Genomic DNA, 20,727 nt, shown 5'->3' on the forward strand with positions numbered 1-20,727 from the left:
CTTTTGCTATTCTTCTTTTTAATATTAATTGTAATGATAATACTGATTTTATGTACATAACATCCATCCCTGGAGTGCTGGGAAACAACCATAAAAACAACTTCTCCGTAATTACAACCTCCCTCCCCAAACTCAACAAACTCACAAAAGAACAAACAAAAAGGAATAATAACAATAAACCGGGAACAAGAGCAATTTAAAAACACCTCGGGGGAAAAAAATATGAATTTGTAGCTTTTCTGGTAAAGTCCAAGAGAAGAACTGAGCTGGATTTCAAAGGCTGGGTGCGTTCCATCTTGTTTGGAATGCCCAATTTCAGGTGTCATGGCAGAGCCGATGGGTCAGGGAAGAGTTGGTAAGCACTGGTATCCTTCCCATGCAGTCCCAACTGCCCCCAGGCCAGGCGCATCCAGAGCTTTTACATCAGTAAGTCCAACAAAAGGGAATTTACCTTTTGCTGGAGACTGAAACTTTTAAAATACTGTGCGGCCACAGGCCACAAAGCAGAATAATACGGGAAAAGGAGGAATTGTGGTAATCACTCCTCAATGTCATGATATTATGCCTGCTGTCACCTGATCGCTATGTGACAAATAAGGGAGCAACATACCTGGTTTACATGGTTGGTATATGGCGTTCCAGGGTTAAGTATTATAAATAACACACCAAGATTTTGTACCTAGGTCGCAGTCTCCGAGCCTGGTCCCTCAACCTCAGAGACATGCAAGAGGAGCAAATCTCCTCTTTACGCTGCCCAACACTGTTCAAGTACTCCCTGGATAAAATAGCTTTGACGTACACGCTAATGATATCCTTCCAGCATCCCGCAAGCCCTAGGGTCCCTAAGGCATGCAAAATATATCTGAAACCACCAGTCTATCGATAACAGTCAACTCTTGCTTCTTGATGATCTCCCCAAAGACATGGGCAACTGGAAGAGCTCATGGGAGATACCAGACATCAGTCCAAGGGGCAATTTTTTGGCAGCATCAATCAAACACCTCCTTGCCCAAATGCACCATAGCTGTCAAGACTGGTGCTACATGGCCCAGCATGCAAGCCACTGAGTTTTGTTACCACTAAACTACGCTAGTTTTACAGGTAAGCTGACACGCAGATTATTTTCAGCATAGGAATGATTTAATGAGTAATTGAAAGAAATAAAATAATCCACTTCAGTGAAAGGGTTTCTCTATTAAGTATGTTTTACATTTATGATTTAGGCAGGAGCCTGACCCCAAGCCCAGTGAAAGAAGATTTCCCTGGCTTTGGAATAAAGCCCTGCTTTTGCTCCAGTGGGCCCAAGAGTGGCAGGAGGAGAGCACCGATGGAAACCTGTGCAGGAGGACTTACAGGAGCCCTGGTAGCAACCACAGCAGGGTGAGCAGGCAGCCAAGATATTATCCAGGCTGGGAAAATCAATGAGCAGCTCTGGCAGTGCCTGTACACCAGAGCTGAGCTAATAAAAACAAATCCCAGGGAATGTCAGCTTATGACAGAATGGCTCTCCCCGAGATGAACAGCCATTTCCTCCCTTATTAAAAACATCAGGAGAAGGAAACAGCAGCCAAACCGAGCTGCCAGCAGCAAAGGACACATTCCTTTGCCTAATCTGTCCCTCCAGGAATGGAAAGAGTAATATGTTTGGGGGTGGAGGAAATAAGCAAGCAGTAAATAAAAACACAGTGTCATCAACTAGCTCAGATATGACCGCTCGGTGCCCAGTGGGAGCTGGCAGTGTGCTGGGCTGGGCAGAGACCCAAGTGGGACAGGTTTGAACTCCTGTGCATTGCTGATGCTGCTCCTTGGATTTGTAGCTATCTGGGGCCATGCAGGCTCCCTCTGCCCTTTCTCCTCCATCGCTGCAGTTGAGAAAGGATTACTGCTATGACCTGGCTATAATGCCTTGCGGCTAAGTACAAAGTGTTCCTTAAGAAGCAAATAGTTTTGTAGATGTGCCAAAAGCATCAGCTGGGCTACATGGACCGGGGGGAAACCCCAAGGGCTCCCTCAGCGCGTCTGGGCTGGCTAATGTCATCACCTGCTGTGGCTATGCAGGCATGAGGGATTTCAAGGGTGGTTTCCCCTCTCTGTGGCCAAGAGGGATATGTGCTGGGGGGGATCCCACTGCTTTAGCACCCACCCTCTCCCTTTTCCCCAGGAATGCACCACGGGAGGCAGGTAGCTCTGCTCCACAGCAGACACAGCATCCACGGACCTGGTACATACTCCTCTGTGCTCTGCAAAGGCGATGCTGTCATGGGCACCATCATCAGGTCCTAACCCAGGCATAAAGAGAGATTAATTCCCACCTGAAGCCCCTGTGCAACATCACTGTCTTCTGACTATGGCCATTTAAAATGATGCTCAGATCCTTGAGCACTCCTGCAAGGTGGTTTAGCCACCTTTCCTCTCCTTGCCATAGTCCTCAAAGCTGCCTTCATATTCTGCATGGGCCACACAGATGATCTTCCTCCTTCTCTGGCTTACTTGGCAAGATGAAGGCCTCCTAGCAGAACCCTTTCCCAAAAACTTCTCCCAAAATGCAACAGCCTTCCAGTGACTGCCAGAAGCAGCAGCCAGCGCAAGTCACAGAAACCCCCATGGCCAGAATAAATTGATATGGGGGCAGGTGTGCACAGAGAAATGGGTACAGATCTCACCTCATTACGTGTTACAAATGTTACTGTGGATATGGCGTGTGGCAAGAGCCCAGTGTTTCCATTATACTCACCAACACCACTGCAACTGAGATGCAGCTGAGGTGAGATGCAGTTGTGGAGAGGAGAAGCTTGGGACAATAATTGCATGTGTCGTCCTGCTCTCCCGTGCTGGCTGTATTTAGTAAAGTGGCACAGCTCTGCTTACTCATAAGGCATTTCCAACCGGAGAAATGAGCTACGGCAGCTGTGCCAAACTCAGTGTAGACAGCTACCCAGCCAAGCAACCGGCTTGTTAATTTGAGTTCCTGGAAAAAAATCTGGTCACAGCATCATCAGCTTCTGCTGTCGCATCAATAGTCTTACCCAGCCTGGTGCCAGGAGACAGCTGGGACAGGGCTCCACCACACCATGGCCACTACCTTCACTTTGGTCCTTGCATTCACCCTGCTCTCAGCCAGAAAGGAAGGGGGTAGCAAGAAATAGGGCAAGGCTTATCGCTTGCCAATGGGAGCTACTTGAATCGTGCATTTTAGGACAGAGGATCAGGAAACCCTGTGGGGTGATGCTGTCCCCATGCTTTGCAGCACAATTCCTTACTGCACAACTAGCCCTGGCTTGCAGATCGGAGAGTCAAGAAGGGTGATGCTAAGCAAATACGTACCCATTGGACTGGGGGGAAAGCAAGCCATGGCTAATAACCTGCTGTGTGCTCAAATTTCTGACACCTGTAAGCACTGAGCTAAGAAACTGCAAATTCAAGGGCTCGGAGTATGTCTTTCTGAAGCCAGGCTCTAGATGTTTTCAGGCTTGACACTCAAAAGTGGCTACCTGAGAAGATCTGAGTCAATGCCTCAGGGAATGCACAGACAAGGACAAGCAAGATGTTCAACCCGGCAGAACCGGAATCAGTAAGCCACAACTAGGGCTCAACCTAAAACAACGTATGCCAAATCGAGGGTGGGGAACTCAAGAAACTCCCTGGAGTGACTTACTGCCCACCTAGACAAAAAGCTCAAGGACTGCTACCAGGTACAACTCTGAATTGACCCCATAGGCATAGATTACTTGACCTAATAGGTATATTTGACCTAAGGTATAACCAAATGTGCTGTTTACAATTCCTTATTCTTAGAGTTCATCGAAGTCACAGATTTCTGTTCCTAACACAAGCTCAAATACTGCTGTATTTTGAATTCTAAAACCTCACTGAAGACAAGTACATTTAATAACTTTTCTGTTTAATTAAAACAGTTCTTATTTAATAACATTTTTGCAATGTGTAATATATCTTTTTTTTAAGAATTAACCCCTTTGATGGTACAAAATGATTTGTCTTGCAAAATGCATTACATAGCAGTTTCAGTAATTTAATTCTGCAGTTAGGGTGTCTTTGCAATCCTGCACCCACTTCTGCTTTCATTCACTGCTGTTCAATCCCACAAGTGCTAATATATGAATAAGCCAGCACTGCAATAACTTCAGCTTGCTCTTTATATCCGAAATGGCTGTATTGCTTTAGGCAATGGACCACTGCATTCCATTTAGACTTCATATACTTTTATTCATTTCTCTCCTTAGCTTGCCTTACGCTTCCATTCCCTAAATAATTAGCACAGTGTAGCGTGTTTGTGGTATAGAATAACATCTGAGAGCTTCTGATTAATTGTTACAGTTAAAACACCTTTCTTCTTTCCCCTCTTTCTCTCTTGTTTTATTTATTTATTTATTTTAAAGAGAAGAGTGAGCTCTGGCATTCACTACGTACTGATAAGCAACATTTATTTGCCCTGTGGTACCTTTGCTTATTCCGTTTTGGGTGGGTTTTTTAATTGCATTTTCCCACCAGCTCTGAGCTTGTTTTCTGGCTGCATATTTTTCCCATGATACATTTAAGATGCATCTGCTATAATTAATATGATGCAAAGTGCAAGCTTATATGAAAAACAGCTTGTAAATTTTGAATAATTCTGCAGCAATTACATAGGTAGAATGGCTTCTCTAACTATGGGCTTTGTCCCATGGCATAGGAGCCATGTTTTTATAGCATTTAAGGGTCATAAAAAATATCCTACCAATTCAAACAATAGATAGATATTTAACATAGATCTCATCTATGTTAAACTTATCTCATAATTTAACAAAATAACTATGAGACTGTAATAATTTTCCCATAACACAGGCTAAATGAACTTCGTAGTTGATGAAAACAGTGATTTGTTTCCACGTCTTAAAATCTCTCTCCAAAGGGAGATGCTCATTTTTCCTGGTAAATTGTCCAAAAGGGCAAGGAACGCTGCAGGTCTGTAAGGTCATCCCTTGCCAGGAGGATGCGTCAGTGAGGTCCAGCTCACAGGTTGTTATGGTCCTGCTGTCCTCTTCCCATGCTAGCTGGGGCTCTGACAGCAGCTGGAGGGGTACCTGCAGATGCAGGTCCATGGCTCTTCCCAGTAACTATGCATCCTGTCCACGTGCACAGCAGGCTCTTGGTCTTGGGCACCATTATATAAGAAACGCTGGGCACAACTAATTTTAACAGGCAGAAAGCATCTTCAAATTAAAATCTCCTCCTCTTAATCGGGTACTATCCTATTAAGACTGGAATTGATCCCAGCAACTTCTGCTCTTGAAGCACACCAATAAATCCCTGCCGCCGTGGTCAGCCAATGTCATTTTCTGCCCCTTCAGACAAAGACATATTGTTGTTTCACGCTAGAGAGCCAAAAGGCCATCAATCACCTCCTCAGCGGTACTACCTTCCAGCTCCGCCTTGCCACATACACTCTGCTAATAATTAAATCCCAGCCTGTAACTCGGAGAGCAGCCACCGAGGTCTCCTCTGGAGAACACACTCTTTTGCCATGCTACCAGGGAGGGAGATCATTCATGACCAGAAGTGACACTTGTCAAATTGGTGCTGGCTTTTGATTAAGGGGCAGGACTCTGATGTCTGCTCCACACAATGCCCGGTTTTCGGTCTCATTAGGTAGGGTGTTATGTATACTCATTACACCAAAGGATGCTCCCTACAGATCCAAAAACCCGACAAACTGAAGTCAGTAAACTACAAATCTCAAGTACAGGAGAAAATTGTTTCTGTTGCAAAACTCCCAGAATATTATTAATTACTGCATGTATGACAGTCCTCTCAGGGGATCCTAGTCACTGGCCGGAACACTGCTGAAGGGGTCCTGCACAAGCACGCAACATCCTTTCCCCAAGGATCGTTCCAACTCCAAGAAGACTAAAAGGTCTTTGAGGCAAGGAATAGCCATTTTGCACAAGACACAAGACAACAAAATGGCTCAAAAGCATGCCTATGACAGGTGAGTGTGAGTCAATGAACGACAACAACCGCCATTTATTTTTAAACCTCCACCCTTCCAAACCAGCAGGTATTCTATTGCCAAGACTTTAAAATCAAGTCATTGCAACAGCATAAGGAATGTCATACAGGCCACCTCCCAGATATGCCAAGAGCCACACAGCTAGCTCCACCAGCAGACCGGAGTGGGATGGTGCCACCAGAAAGAGCAAGGTGATAAGCAGCTGGAAGGAAGAGTTGCAGATGTTTGCAGGGTATGCACCTGCCTTCACCCTCAAGTTGCAGATGTTTGCAGGGTATGCACCTGCCTTCACCCTCGGACCGGGATGATTGCTAAAGCGGACGTGGCAGGAAGCTGTCCGGTTGCATCAGAGTCAATAGAGTGGAGCCAATTTGGCTCTTGCAGCAATGATACTTTGGCTGCAGCCAAATGATAAAACATGACCTGAAAGTCTTGCGGGCACTCGTTACACCCAGAAATACCCACCAGCTAATAGCACACTGGCTTGGCACTCGGGAAGCTTCCAGCTGTAGCTCCTTCCAACCTGTTGGCTAAGCATGGGCAAGCAAGGGTCTCACATTCTCTTTCTGCAAGATGAGATAACACCAGTGCTACTAGTCTAATGAGGTATGGGTGAAATGAAGGCTGACCTACTTGCAGTTTGGGAAGAGGCTTGCTCGAAGGCAGCCTGTATCTGCACCACGCAGTAGGGATCACCCTCATTCACATCGGTGGAGTGGAAAGCTATCTGCGTTTCCCACGTGCAACCTCTGACTTCAGTGACTCAGGTATATCTGTTAACTCCAGGCAGGTGATAACGAGCCAAACACACATTTCTTTTGAAAATTCAAGCAGTTGTAGGAAACTGGCAAAACCAGACTTGGACTGCAGAATGCCATTAACCTGTAACCATGTGCTCTGAATAGGCAATTTCTTCAGACATCTCCCAGGATAATGCCACAGCCATTTAATGGCATGTCTCCTGGACCAGTAGTGACTCCTGCAGAATACAACGGACACATCATCCTGAAGCAGCAGCTCATCTATCCTGCCCCTCTCAGCTGGACCCAGCTGTCGTGGCAAATGTGCTGCCAGGCTCCCTTTTCTTTTTTTGCAGAGCTTTGGTCACGCATGATGGTGCTTTAATATGTATTTTTATTGCAGGTCTTCACTTTCCTCTTCAGATTACCAAGTGAAAAAAAAATACACAAAGGAGAGACACTGGAATACTATTTGAGAAAAGGTCTTTTAAAACCATAATAGCTTTTGTGGTTATGCAGCCATGGAAGTGGCTTGGAAATGTTCTGCCTGCATGGAAGTTGCCAGATCCGAATCTAGCTCAGAGGTGTGGATTCTGCTGCAGTGCCAGGCACATGAAACAGAGACACTGCAACACAGAAAATCACTAGGCCAAAATCTTTTCGGCATCAGGGCCTTCTCTTCTTTCTACAGCAGCTGAGTGTTCTCAACGAAAGACAGCCAAGACAGCTCAGGAAATGGAGGACTATCTCAACCACTCTCCAGTGGTGATAGTTATGTGGGAAGCCAGAATTACACCGTAGACCTAAATGCAGGCAAGGGAGCCAGGTGGTCATGTACTGGCCTCGGGTAGGTGTACAGTCTATGCAGGATGGTATAAGGAGCTTCCCTTTTATGTGTAGCTCGCTGTCACATAGTGAGACGCAGAGAATGTATCTTTTTCCCCTAGCTGGAAGCTGGAAAATACTTTTGGCTCCACACATGCACCTCACACAAACATGTGTGGCAGTGTATCTGCAGCTGCTGCAAGCAGGACACATAACGTGCACCCCACGAGGTAGGCTCTGCATGCTTCTGTCCCACCACCCAGGGTGCTTGCTACTCCCTGGTGGCACAGTGAGGACCCCATGATCAAGGACCCAGCCAGGAGTTGTTCTGCACCAGTAAGCAAAGGATGTGGCAACAGCTAATTTGGCTCACTCATCATCCTCAGCTCAGAGCTGCCCATGCCAGGAGCTCAAGACAGGCTTTGCATTATGTGACTATCTCCTGTTTCACCCTATAACAGAAGGAAGATTTACACCAGATGGCTTCTACTGTTAGAGTTACTGTCACACAGCAATTTTGCTGCTCAGCTCCATGTGCAGTAACAAAATGTTGTTAGATTGGCCACTTTTCCTGCCCAGTGCATTGGTAGCCTGCGAATCTGCAATGCCTACCTTAACTTCCACGTGTGCCATCAGGACTGCAAAATTGGTTAGGTGATTGCAGGAGCACGTGGTGTGCGTCTTGTTAGTTGTCAGGAGGCGACATCCCTGGGTGGACCAATATCCTGTCATTGTACGCTTTGTATAGCTCCAGAACGAACAGTTTGGATTGAAATTTTCTTCTGACTGCTGCAGGGAAGAAATGAATAAATGCAATAAAAATGATAGGGTTTCAGAGATTTCTAAATGCAGTATTTTTTTTTTTCCAGAGGCACTTTGTAACTCTCACCCTTTAATTTTGGATAAACAATCAGCAGTGGTTTATATGTCAAGTATTACTTGCCAATACCAGAGAAAGTTAGATTGTTGCTGCTCTCTTTGCTAATGCAAACTTAGTTCTTTGTTCTTGATTAATTTCACCCATAGACTAAATCCAGCTCTTCAAAACCAGATTGCTTCATTTGCATTGCAGAGCAGAGAAATTAATTGCTTTAAGCAATCAACTTTTGCAATAACTGTGCTTAGCTAACAGGAGGACTAGCTGTCCTCTTTCACTGTAATTCCACTTTCCTCTAATAGCCCCTGCCACCATGATAAAATAATATTATGGTCTGTTCTAATATATTGGTAGTTTTTAATTACAGAATGACATGTGTCAGCAACTGAGCAATGGGCATCAGCTCAAAGGAGACTCTCTTTACTTTTATTAATGCAATGTAAAAGAGACATTCTCCATAAATAACACAAAGTGCAAAGGAAAAATGTATAATTCAAAATCTAATCAAGGACTGCTGGGGGCTTCACATCGGCCAACTTTTGCATCACTTTGTTTTAGAAATTGAAAAAATAAAGAAGTGCTTTTCGAACTCACTCACCTTGATGTGCTTGACAGTAAACACCACAGGATCAGCTAGGTAAACCTTATTGCTGAACTCTTTGTTTATTGCTGCCGTGATGACGGGAGAGTTGACAATGACAGAGTGATTAGTCGACATTGCTTCTGTTCCCAACTTCATGCTGGCATTCTCCGTGGAGAGATAGGTGCCCAGGTTGTTGTACAGCACAAAAGCCACCCTGATTTCACCTAGAAGAGCAGTAAGAGGTTAGATATAAAGGTCAGTGCACTGTTTGGTTTTTTTTTTAAATGACAAATCTCTTACCAGAACCAACTTTAAAACTTCTCTGAGAAAATGCGAAAGAACCAAGATGCAGCATATGAAAACTCACTGCCTCCTGCCAATCACATTCAGCACCATGAGATGCAACAAGCCGCCCATGGATAAGAAGGGCAGAACTGCCTCTCTCAAAACAAACTTCTATAAACAAACAGATTGGCGGAAGACAGACAGAGAAGGTGGGCTTATTTTTGGTGTCAGTGGGTGTAACCAGCTCCAGAGAAAAGAGGCCAGGTGGCCCATTTCCCACCTGACATAACACTTTATTCTGCAGGCTATGCTTGGGAAACATGTTTCGTTCTGGCCTGTTGCACAGATGCAGTATAAAAGTATAATTTAGTCCATTAATAAATTAAGATTACCTCAGAAAAGTGTGGGGACAAATCTGGGAGAAGGAATACCAAACTTTCCAACACAATTCCAATCTCACATGAAGGGTAAAACAAAATTGCAGAAATTTCATTAAAAAATATATTTCTTTTCTGAATTTGCCAATCAAATATCCCCTCTTCCTCAAGAAAACACCATTAGGGAGCCTGCAGAAAACCCAGGCTACCAGCCAAGTGTTTTTAACTGAAATCATCAAGTTTGCCTTCTGTTTTGCACATTATTCCAAAGGCTATAAATAAGAATTGAATAGGATTAGTTTGCCTTTATATGTATTAGTTGTGGGGAGGTATTTTTTTGTTTCTATAAGAATCACCCCAGTTTCTGAGGAAGGTGAAGCACTGATGACTCCAAAGGTCCCTCCCAACCTAAATCTTTCGACAATAATTTTATTTCCAGCTCTTTGGCAACATCCAGGCAGGTGCCAAGCTGGTGCAAATTGATGGGGCTCTCCTGATTTGACCAGAACTCCAGTGATACCATGCTTACAAATACAGACCTCCAATTCTTTGCTGCCAACACAGTTTCTCTTTCCTTACAAATCTCCAAAGCCCACTAGTGGAGTGAAACTCCTGCCCCACTGGAGTTTTGCTAAGCATCTTGGGTTTTACACTGTCTCTAAAAGAAATACGTCTCTTCAAATCCCACATGCAAAGGTACCAAACCTCATTTTTCCCAATAGCAAAACCTTCTTTCTGAACCACCAGATCAAACTTTTCTCTCAACAGTTGTCAGAAATTTTTGGCAGTTTTAATGCATCTGGTCTGGCTGTAATACTGCCCTATCACTCCATATTTTGCCTGCAGTGATCAAAGCCTGTACTAGAGTGCCTTCCCCCTGCACACAGGTTAAATTTTAAAGGAGCTCAGAAATAGTAGCATTTTAGGCTCATTAGTAGAAAGGCTGGGAGTTTGAAGTTGGTCTATAGCAGGGCTGTAGAGATCAACAAACATGTCTGCTCAAATTCTTGGTCTGGAAATAAATGGCTTGGCAGCATAAAGAACATTCATATATAACATCATCTTTAATTCATGCTATATCAGAAGGTTCATAAGCTTCAGAGAGAAAGGCACTGAAGATTTAGACTCATAACAGTTAATCAACCTTTTCTGCCATGTTGGCTTATTATTAATATTTGCTACTATTGTTTCTTCCCTCTCTCTTTTCAGATATTTGTATATCTGCCCCACTGTGAAGCAGTTACTCAAACAAGCCTCTTATCCCATCTGAAGCCTCCTACTGCAGACAACAGCAGTTAAAAGAACTTCTCCGGACTCAGCACTGTGCCCCAACAGCTGCATCATTTAAGGATCCGATGCATTTTTACCAGCACGTAATACTTTTGAAGGCTGTGAATCACTTAGCAATATAATACATTCCCAGTCAGCCAACTTAGCTTGCAGTCAAGGGCATGAGCAACTGATGCTACCGTTAATTTAAATATTAACATAGCAATTAACACTATACTTACAACTGGTTAAACACAAAACAATGCCTAAAGCATGACTGATTCATGAGGCCGGCATGGCCAGAGGTGTTGGACCTACCGTTTCGACCATTTTGTTTCAGGGTATTTGCTGACAGCTGAATGGCACTCCCATGGCCCATGTTCTGGGGAAACTTCAGATCTTCCAGATTCCCATCTGTGCTTAGTCTCGCAACTTCCAGTTCTGTTTGCAAGAGAGACTGACACTAAGAAAAATCTCTACTGAAATAATCTTCGACACGATACTTCAAAGCTACAAAATGGTGTTCCAGACCATCTGAGAGCAGAGAAATCAACTTACAATGTTTCATGCTATACTCTGTTTGGGCTCCTATTTCTTTTTAAATCTTTGCCCTGAAGAAGTTTTAAATTTAATTAAAAAAAAAAAAAGGCAAATAAATTCTACTCTCTGTGGAAAACAAAAGACAACCAGTTCTTGTAAACAAGAACCTCAGGATATTAAGGACAATGGTTAAAATGAAAATCTGAAAATGCTAGTTCTTTGCCACTGGCAATTGGTACTTTCTTTAAATGTTATCAGTGCTCGGGATCTGTATTCATAGAAATAGAAAGAACAGTTGTTCTCATTTTACATATGCACAGTGGGAGTGCTGGTGCTTTCCATCATGCTTGTTTTTTAATTAAAATCAACAATCAGCCAAATAAAGACACAAATTTGTATGAAATGAAACACAATTGCATTACGATGAACAATCTCCCTGTGAAGCGGTGCTCTCATTGCTCTAGCGCAGATTTTGCCCTCAAAGCCAGAAGTAATAAAGGCAGGTTAGGTGCTCATTTCCCATGGGATTTCAAGGGTAGAGAGCTGCCTTATTCCTTTAGGCTCTTTTGGAAAGACTTTTAAGTCCTTCAGACAAAGGGCCAAGACATATGCTCTCCAGTTAATCTAGGGGCCAAGAGTGAAGCCAGGTTTCCCAGCTTGGGCTGCTCTCGGTATTTATGGGATCTGTCCCTTACGGATGTTGTCAGTGTTTTCCCGGACGATGTCTGTCTTCAGCAGGTTATCAGCCAGCACGAAGGCACTGTCCTCCACGGTGTCGAGTAACTTGGTGGCTGCGCGCTGCTGTTCGCTTGCATTCAGGTCCCTCCACGCATTCAGAGCCTGTGGCTGCAGAAGGTTGTTCACCGTCTCCACCATGGCCTGCAAGGGAGAGGGATCGAGTGAGAAAGACCTCTGACGTGCTCAGTCCCATCCTCCACACACATCAGTTTACAGGGAGAGGACAGCATCTCATTTCCCCACCCCTTGGGGCAGCCTGCAATGGAGCTAGGCATCATTTACCCCATCAGATGGGAGAGGGAAGAAATGTTGATTTTATTCTAAACGCAGGCTGGGAATAGCGCTTTTCTGCTTCTGTGATCAGCAGCTTGGGGCTTGGAGTAAGAAGGAATTGGGGGGGGGGTTGGAAAGAGGGGAGATGGGGAAATTGCTAAGGAAACATGCAGGAAAACAGATTTCAAAACCCATCTCTGAAGCAGGTTGCTGCTACCTGCAGCACCAGAATTCAAGAGTAGGGCTGGGGCGCCCAAGGAAGTTATTTAGTACCTGCAAGGGCCATGCTCCTTAGAGCATTTTCCACCACATAACCTCTGGCAGGCAGTCTTGAAGACACAGAGATAGTTGAGTTATGCCACTTCATCCAGAGAAGCAGCAGGTGCCCGTAGAGATTTAGTTAAGACACTACATTTCAAATCACTCCATTCGGGAAGGAGTCAGCCCCATGGTAACAACTTCAGTCCCTCCTGCAGTGCACCTTCTGCCCTGGGCTGCCATGCACAAAGAGCTCTCCCATGGAGAACTTCCCACAGGTTAATCTGGATGCGCATCCAGGATCACACAAAACCGTGCTGGCCTCATGATTGCAAAATTACAGCAGTAGAGCCTACCCAACCTGAAGGTTTTGCTCAACCTAAAACCCCCGCTTAGTTACTAACCAGAGCTGACTCAACTACCTTCCAGCTAACGTTTTTTAATGAGACCAGCTGTACCAGTTGGTAGAACTGATTGTGCAGAGGAAAAGGAAAAAAAAAAAAAAGGTACTTTGATTGTGCTTTCTTCTGCTGGTTAGTGTCTAGCCACCAGGCAGGCCTGCCCCACAAAGAAACACCTCCACTGCCAGCTAATGCTGACTGCAGAAACCAACCTTCCCTTTGAGATGAACTTGCCGTTCTTAATAATTTTCTGTACGCTGAATGCATAGGCATCAAACCCACACCTCTGTTCTGCAAGGCAAGGACAGTGTCATGGGATTTCAATATGTTACAAGCCTAAAGGACGCCCCATGGGTTCACTTTTCATGGAAATTCTTCAGTATTTACTCCTGACTGTTTCTAAACCCACCTGTACAACGTGATGTGTGAAAAGAAGATGTGGCACGGCTCATTCTCCACCAGAGCCCTCAGGAGGAGTGTTACAAGAGCAACACATGGCACAGAGAGTGTGGGGCATCCTGACTCACTCACCAGTCATGGTCAGATACAAATGTGCAGTGGGAGAATATAATCACATCAAATCAGAATTTGACTTTATTGCTATATCCAGGTGACCTTCAAAAAAATTTCAATTACAGCAAGGTTCAAGGAGAAGCAAAACAGCTAGACCTGCCACTGCTGGTGTTTAAATCCCAGCAAAGACATTTCACTGAGACATCACCATGTGCATCTTCATCCTAAATGTCCTTCAGGTTGGAAGGTTTCTCATACCACCATGGTTCTTATTGGAAGACTGAGCCACAATCAGCCTCCTCTGACAGTACAAAGCTCCTACTCTCCAACCTCTATTTATTCATGATCAATTAACTCATTTGTTCTTGTGCCAAACCTCTGCTGTACCTTAAACAGATTTTCCCCTCCCTGGCAGCTAGTGCCCTGGTCCCTTGGTTAATAGACAACACTTCTGAGACTCACAGCTTGGTTTCCGAAAGCATGGAGTAACACGTGCTTCAACCACTGAAGCAAACCGAAATGGCTGAAAATCTTGTCCTCTAGTGCTACCGCAAAAATCTTTTTGCTGTCAAGCCTTTACAATCCAGGACTGGAATCCCTTCCTCATTTGCTGTTAAGAGGAACTTATTAACCATAAATCAATTTTTAAACTGATTATTAAACTGATTTTCCTAAATAGTCTAAAAATCATCTTAACACATTTAATATGTGCACACTGTTTTGGGTTTGTGTGGCAGGGTTTTGGTAGCAGGTGCAAATTTTCCTGTGAGAAGCTGCTAGAGGCTTCCCCGGCTCCAAGTCAGACCCGCCTCTGGCCAAGGCCGAGCCCATCAGCGACGGTGGTAACACCTCTGGGAGAACAGATTTAAGAAGGGGAACCTGCAGTGGGGGAGGAGATTGGAAAGTGAGAGGAACGCCTCTGCAGACCCCGAGGTCAGTGAAGAAGGAGGGGGAGGACGAGCGGGGGAGAAGGGGATGCCCCTGCAGCCCGTGGTGAGACGGCAGGCTGTGTCCCCCCAGCCCATGGAGGGGAGCGGGGGAACAGATGCCCACCTGCAGCCTGGGGAGGAGCCCACGCCGGAGCAGGGGGATGCCCCTGAAGATGGTCGTGACTCCATGGGAAAGCCCGCGCTGGAGCAGCCTGTGCCTGAAGGACTGCAGCCCACAGAAAGGACCCACACTGGAGCAGTCCATGAAGGACTGCGGCCTGTGGGAAGGACCCATGGTGGAGAAGTTGGTGGAGAACTGTCTCCCATGGGACGGACCCCACGGTGGAGCAGGGGAGGAGTGAGGAGTCCTCCCCCTGAGGAAGAAGGAGCGGCAGAGACAAGGTGTGATGAACTGACCCCAACCCCCATTCCCCATCCCCCTGTGCTGCTGGGGTGAGGAGGTGGAGAAAATCGGGACTGGAGTTGAACCCAGGAAGGAGGGAGGGGTGGAGGAAGGTGTTTTAAGATTTGGTTTTACTTCCCATTTTCCTGTTTTAATTTGATTGGTAGTAAATTAAATTGATTTTGACTTTTGCCCCAAGTTGAGCTTGTCTTTTGCCCGTGACAATAAGTGGTGAGGGAACCCTCCCCATCCTTGTCTCGACCCACGAGCTTTTCTTTATATTTTCTCCTCCCCATCCCACCTTGGGGGAGGAGTGAGTGAGCAGCTTCATGGTGCTTTGTTGCCAGCTGGGCTTAAACCACGACACACACGAAAAGCTGGTTGACTTTAATAGTCAAGAAGAAATATTAAAATCCATAGCATTTAAGTGGTTTTTTTTCCAGTGTTTTAAAATCTGGAAGCCTGATCTCTGTAGCTCTTAATAAAATTCTGTAGTTTACTTTGGTAGCTTATCTCTTTACAGGCAAAAAGTAGGTAGTATTCTTTTCCAGTGACCGAAAAGCTTGACTATTTTGCTGTGCAGGTACTACACAACATGGTGTTTTTATGTGAAGATCTTTTATGCACGGAAAGCAGAAAATGAGGATTTTTCTCCCCTTTCAATGTTATCATGCAGACTACAATTTGCCTTACTTCCATTTAGCTCAGCTACTAATAGTATCTTTAAATCTCTGCTAAAACAACATCCTGGATACTTTTATCAATATCTGGACAGTGGAAAGAGTCTTTGCAGAAGATCCAGCTCCTGGCTCTGGATACAAAGGTAATGCCTATTTGTCAAAACATGAAACAGATGCTGAAATATTTGTGTTACGGTGAAACATCTGCTGCAAAGATTTTTCTCCAGAAAAATTATTCTATCATCTAATGCAATTTTTTTTTTCAATGTGTGTGCATGTGTGCATGCAAAGTTTGAGAGAGAACACCAATAAGGCTTAATGTGCTGCTTCCCGCACAATGTGTACTCCCCACCCAATGGATGGGGCGCTGGTAAGCATCCATCCTCTTGAAGTGACTAACCTGAAACCAGCTACTTCACACCACTTTGGATCTGGGGTCTGATGCAAAAGATCCAGAAAAATTTCCAAGGACTTTGGGTCAGGTCCTTAGCAAGTGTCTGAACAAAGCTGGTAGACTGTCTTCATTGGCATTACATCTGAGATGAATTTAGTCCATAGCTTTTCCCAGAGGGTCACTCCCCTCACCTGTCTCAGTGCATTAATCAAGTGTTCCCCACGTTATATTTCTGAGTGCAGCACTTCATTATAGCTGAGTGCTGCAGGCTGAAGCCAAGGAGATGAGGTGCTAATGAAATGTTTGCATTTTGGACAGGAGCTGAGGTAGGTGTTTAAACGAAACAAAACAGCTGTTAAAGCAACAGTGTCTCTTGAGAAAGAGATGCCAACTGGGAAAGGTTGGGCAGGGGAGCGGGAAGTGTGGGAGGGCAGGCGCACAGGACAAGGATTGGCCTGTGTCTTTCCACTTAAGCCGAGCCATCATGGTTTAGGTGGCTTTGGCACCTACTCCAATGACTTTGTGGTCTGATGAAGCTCCAGCATAGAAGCAGCAGTGCCAGGCTCCCAGGAAAGCCTCTCGGTGACCAGCGGAAGGAGGGTTAGCCCTGATGGAGGACCTTTGAAATGAAGAAGGCATGAGATAGGTGTGCTTGAGAGCTGATAGCTTGATAGGTTTTACTTGAGATCCCTGCTGATCCTGATAAAGGTGGGGACTTTCAGAGGGAGCTAGGAAAGTTCTGACCTAGTTTCATCCCACCTCACTTTCAAGAATTTAACATGCAGCCAAGTTGGGAGCCCAGAGACTCACTATTTTCTCTTTCCACTGAAAGGAGAAGGAACTACAGCAAGTATTATCCCCATTTAGGTGCCCAAAGTCACATGAGATTAATCCTGTCCCTGAAGAACCCAACACCTATTAAAAGGATGCTGCATGTCTACCTCACTGAAGACCCTGTCCTTGCTTCCCAAGCCAAAGGACTTCCTCTGCCATGGTTTTCTTCTCTCCCCCTGTCTGATCCCTCTTCTAAATGCAGCTCAACTGAGTGAACAATTTCCAAAGCACCCTTGTGAGACTCATGCAAAATAAAAATGTAGGGCTTGGAGCCCAAACATACCTCAACATCACCCACAGCATGGCACCAAACCAATGCCATGGTTGCTGGGGCTTAATGAATAGACAGTACAAGCCCAGGGAGAAGGACAAAAGTAACTCACCTGACATCAAGGGAAAGCTTTCACAAGGCATAGCTTGCTTCTTTGTAGCCTAAGATCAAACGAGGGAAGAACGGCATGGCAGAAGGGAGCCAAGAAGGAAGACTTTCCAACTGCTTTTCTATCCTGAGATATGTAGGTGTAGCTGTATGCTGCCTGTGATGTCAGGGTACCTCTACATGCAAAGCCAAACCCCCTAAATACAAGCCCGTAAAGAGCAACCATCCTGGGTCAGAGAATATTAGACTCAGTGGACCTTTTATGCCTCCAGCAGTGGCTACAATTTGACATCGAGAGAAGAGCAAGAACATGCCAAGCATAGAAGACAAATCCCATGATGGTAATCCCTTTCATTATGCGGTTACATAGCACCACAGAGTGTACATTCAATGTAAATAAATGTTAATAAATTGCAGAGGGAGTTTTTTCCCCAAATAAGGGCATATGCTCACAGTTTCTTTATTTTGTCCTGAGGTTACAAAACAGAAACAAAACGTAAACCTTCCTTCTCAGACACTTACAAATTGGTATTAAAAGATGTGTTGTCAAAAGGCAACTAATTAGGAGTCTTACAGTAATTATACATTACTAAAAGGCCAATCGTACATATTCCATTGATTTCCTTTGTGACAGCTGCTTCATTGTGTAAAACTGAATTTTGCTTGTTCATTTATTTTTATCTTCTCCCCCTCTAGAAACGTCTGGTGAGAATATCTGGCTATGTGACACAGAGTTTAAACCTAGGAGGGGAGTATATATCCAGTGATACCACATCCATTTATTTATCTCTCACCATACTAGCATCCAAGGCACTGCTCTTTGACAAAAGCAGATTCTGTAATGTAAAATCTGTCTGTAATTGGAATACTCCTAAGAGATGTTAGATGTACTCATCTCATTGCCAAATCTGGGACCAGATTGCATTGTGCTATGGTGCTTAAGCACAGCAACCCTAACCTTAAAAAACCAGTATTTTTCCTAGAATTAGGACCTCTCTAAACCTTTATTGTTCATTTTGGCCACTCGCCAAGCAGCTGATGGAAGAACAAAAACCCGAACAAACTTATGACTGGAGAAAATACTGCTTCATGGCAAGTGAATACCTGCAGGCCCTACAGGGAATTTTGGTTGAATCCTTCTGCTGAGTAATTTTCAAATATGCAGTTTGTCCTTCCTTACAAAGGAGCACCTCCTTAAGAGGAGACTGAACACACTGTATACATTATTTTTCATGGAACCTACGTCAAGGTCTTACCTCCTATAGCAGCTTTGGGAGAATGAGGACAGTGGTACAGGGCATTAAAGCACCACTTTTGCAATGACATCTCTAATTAAAATATCTGCATTTTATAACTTTTAAAGCCCTGTCTCATACTACTAACACTTGCCTTCCTTGATCTCACAGGAATATTTCACACAATGCACTTTCAAAAATTAGGATAGAAGGAGCTACAGCAACAAGGCAGTGCTTTGCATCAGTAGACTAAAATCACGGCTGGTGCATGAAACAAGCAGTGCTTGTACAGCTATCCCTGTACCAAGGGTGTTTGCTGGCACAGCCTCATCAAAAAAGGTTTGCTCACCCTTTCTGAGAACAGCAGCGCTAAGACTATACAGTGCAATCACACAGACACAGCCTCAGGCTGTGCTTATGGTCTGAGGTTCTGGTCCTGCCTGAGGTTTCCGGGTACTGCTTCAAAACAAGTGCATCATCATCTTTATTCGAAGCATGCAAAAACATTACCAGCCCACTTTTTAATAGCAGCTTGAGGTTTTACAGCAAATCAGCAGAGAAAAAAAGCACGAAAACCCTTTCAAGTCCACAGTGCACACTGAAAATGAAAACCTGTTAGAGAACAGGTGCACTGAAATGTGGATATGGTTCAATGATCACAATGTTATGCTCTTTTTGCCTTTTTTCTACTGGAAAGTGGTGGTACTTTACAAAAGTTTACCTGCTTCCTTGCTCAAGAACAGCTGGTTTTGCTTCTATGTTCATATGAAATACCCAGTGCTAAAACAAAACCTTTTCTTAAGCTATCAGTATTTGCAAGCCTCCAAACTAATTGAGTTAAAGGCACAATCAATGTCATTGATGGCAAGTTCTGCTGGAAGTTGTGCGATTCTTGCCTCTGGCCAGAAAAAGCACCAGTACAAGAGAAATCCCATTAACTCTGAATGTAACTGGTGCAGCCAGAATGGGCCCTTTGGAGAAGAGGACCAGCATGAAAACATGGATCTGGGGATGCAAGGAGCTGCTTCTGGCAAGGTTATTGCATTGAAAAGGATCAGCTCAGGAAATGATGTGTCTTTTTAGAGTGGCAAGTGGACAGCATCCTGATACCACTACAGAGGGGTCACCAATCAAACTGGAACAGTCATCCACTCTGTGGGACTTCAGGTCAAAAATAGATGCACATGTAATTTCTTTAGCTTCCTAAACATGGAAAATGTCATTCTGGCTACATGATGGCACTAAATCCTACTTCTTAGCTGAGAAGTGCCTTCACATCTGTCTGACAAGGCTCTTTACCCTTGCATGGTTTTTTGCCTTGTAATTTATTCTTTTATTTCCAAATTAAAATTTGTCTCTGGTCAAAGCATAAGTAAACACACTGGAGACAATTTCTTACAGGGAAGCCCAGCTGCTGTCTAAGGCTTTTTACAAAGCAATAAGGTCATCAGAAACCAATTACAATATTCAATGAAATGGACAAACACATTTAGACTGAAACTAGCTGAACCACAATGAGTGCTTAAAAATAAATAAATAAATAAATAAATCATTAGAATATCTGCTGCTAATCTCCACTTCTGCCTTCAAAACTAAGCCAGAAGCACTAGCCTACATCTAGTACCAGAGCGGTGATTGGCAACTGATGGTATCAATTTTGGTGAACTGAGCCAAAATCTACTACTTATGGTAAAGGCAAGAGACCTTCCCCAGACCTTGCAGAGGAATTTCTAAAATTGGTCTACAGATTGAGAGCAAAGGCTCTCAAGAAAGAGCATGCAACCTTCTCTCTTCAGCTCTACAGCAACTGCTTACGCTGTGGCTACAGGAACTGTACTGACTCAGAAATGGCCTGAATTTCAGTGGCGCTGAGAACTCACTGTAGTGAGAAGAAAGGCACTGACCTTTATTAAAATTAGGCCATCTACAAAATGCTTAACTATGGAATTAATGGTGCACTAGGCATGCAAGGTTTGCAATCTTGGCCTTGAACTACCAATAATCTCCTAATGGAAGCACACAAAAAAACCAGGAGATCTGAGAAACAGAACAAGGTTACAAATTACAGGTTATGGTTTTGGTTTGCTTAGTATATGAGGAAGAATATTTTAAGGTCAGAAGGCATCTGTAGGACTGAAATAAAAAGAATTGATTGGGAAGAAGGAAATAACACATGATCTATTTCAT

At 44.3% G+C, this 20,727-nt stretch overlaps 1 protein-coding gene across 1 annotated transcript in view; it reads right to left on the reverse strand.

The window, feature by feature from the left end:
* The window catches only part of ADGRL3 (adhesion G protein-coupled receptor L3), a 338,557-nt gene that overhangs the window by 60,948 nt on the left and 256,882 nt on the right, over window positions 1–20,727 (reverse strand). Inside the window, exons 10-13 of the mRNA XM_075033579.1 lie at window positions 12,199–12,382; window positions 11,282–11,404; window positions 9,048–9,256; window positions 8,185–8,361 (exon numbers count right to left, since the gene is read on the reverse strand). Coding sequence (XP_074889680.1) covers window positions 8,185–8,361; window positions 9,048–9,256; window positions 11,282–11,404; window positions 12,199–12,382 — 693 coding nt within the window. The remainder of the gene's footprint in view (window positions 1–8,184; window positions 8,362–9,047; window positions 9,257–11,281; window positions 11,405–12,198; window positions 12,383–20,727) is intronic.

The sequence above is a fragment of the Buteo buteo genome, chromosome 1 (assembly GCF_964188355.1).
Source record: "Buteo buteo chromosome 1, bButBut1.hap1.1, whole genome shotgun sequence".
Taxonomy (NCBI): Eukaryota; Metazoa; Chordata; class Aves; order Accipitriformes; family Accipitridae; genus Buteo; species Buteo buteo.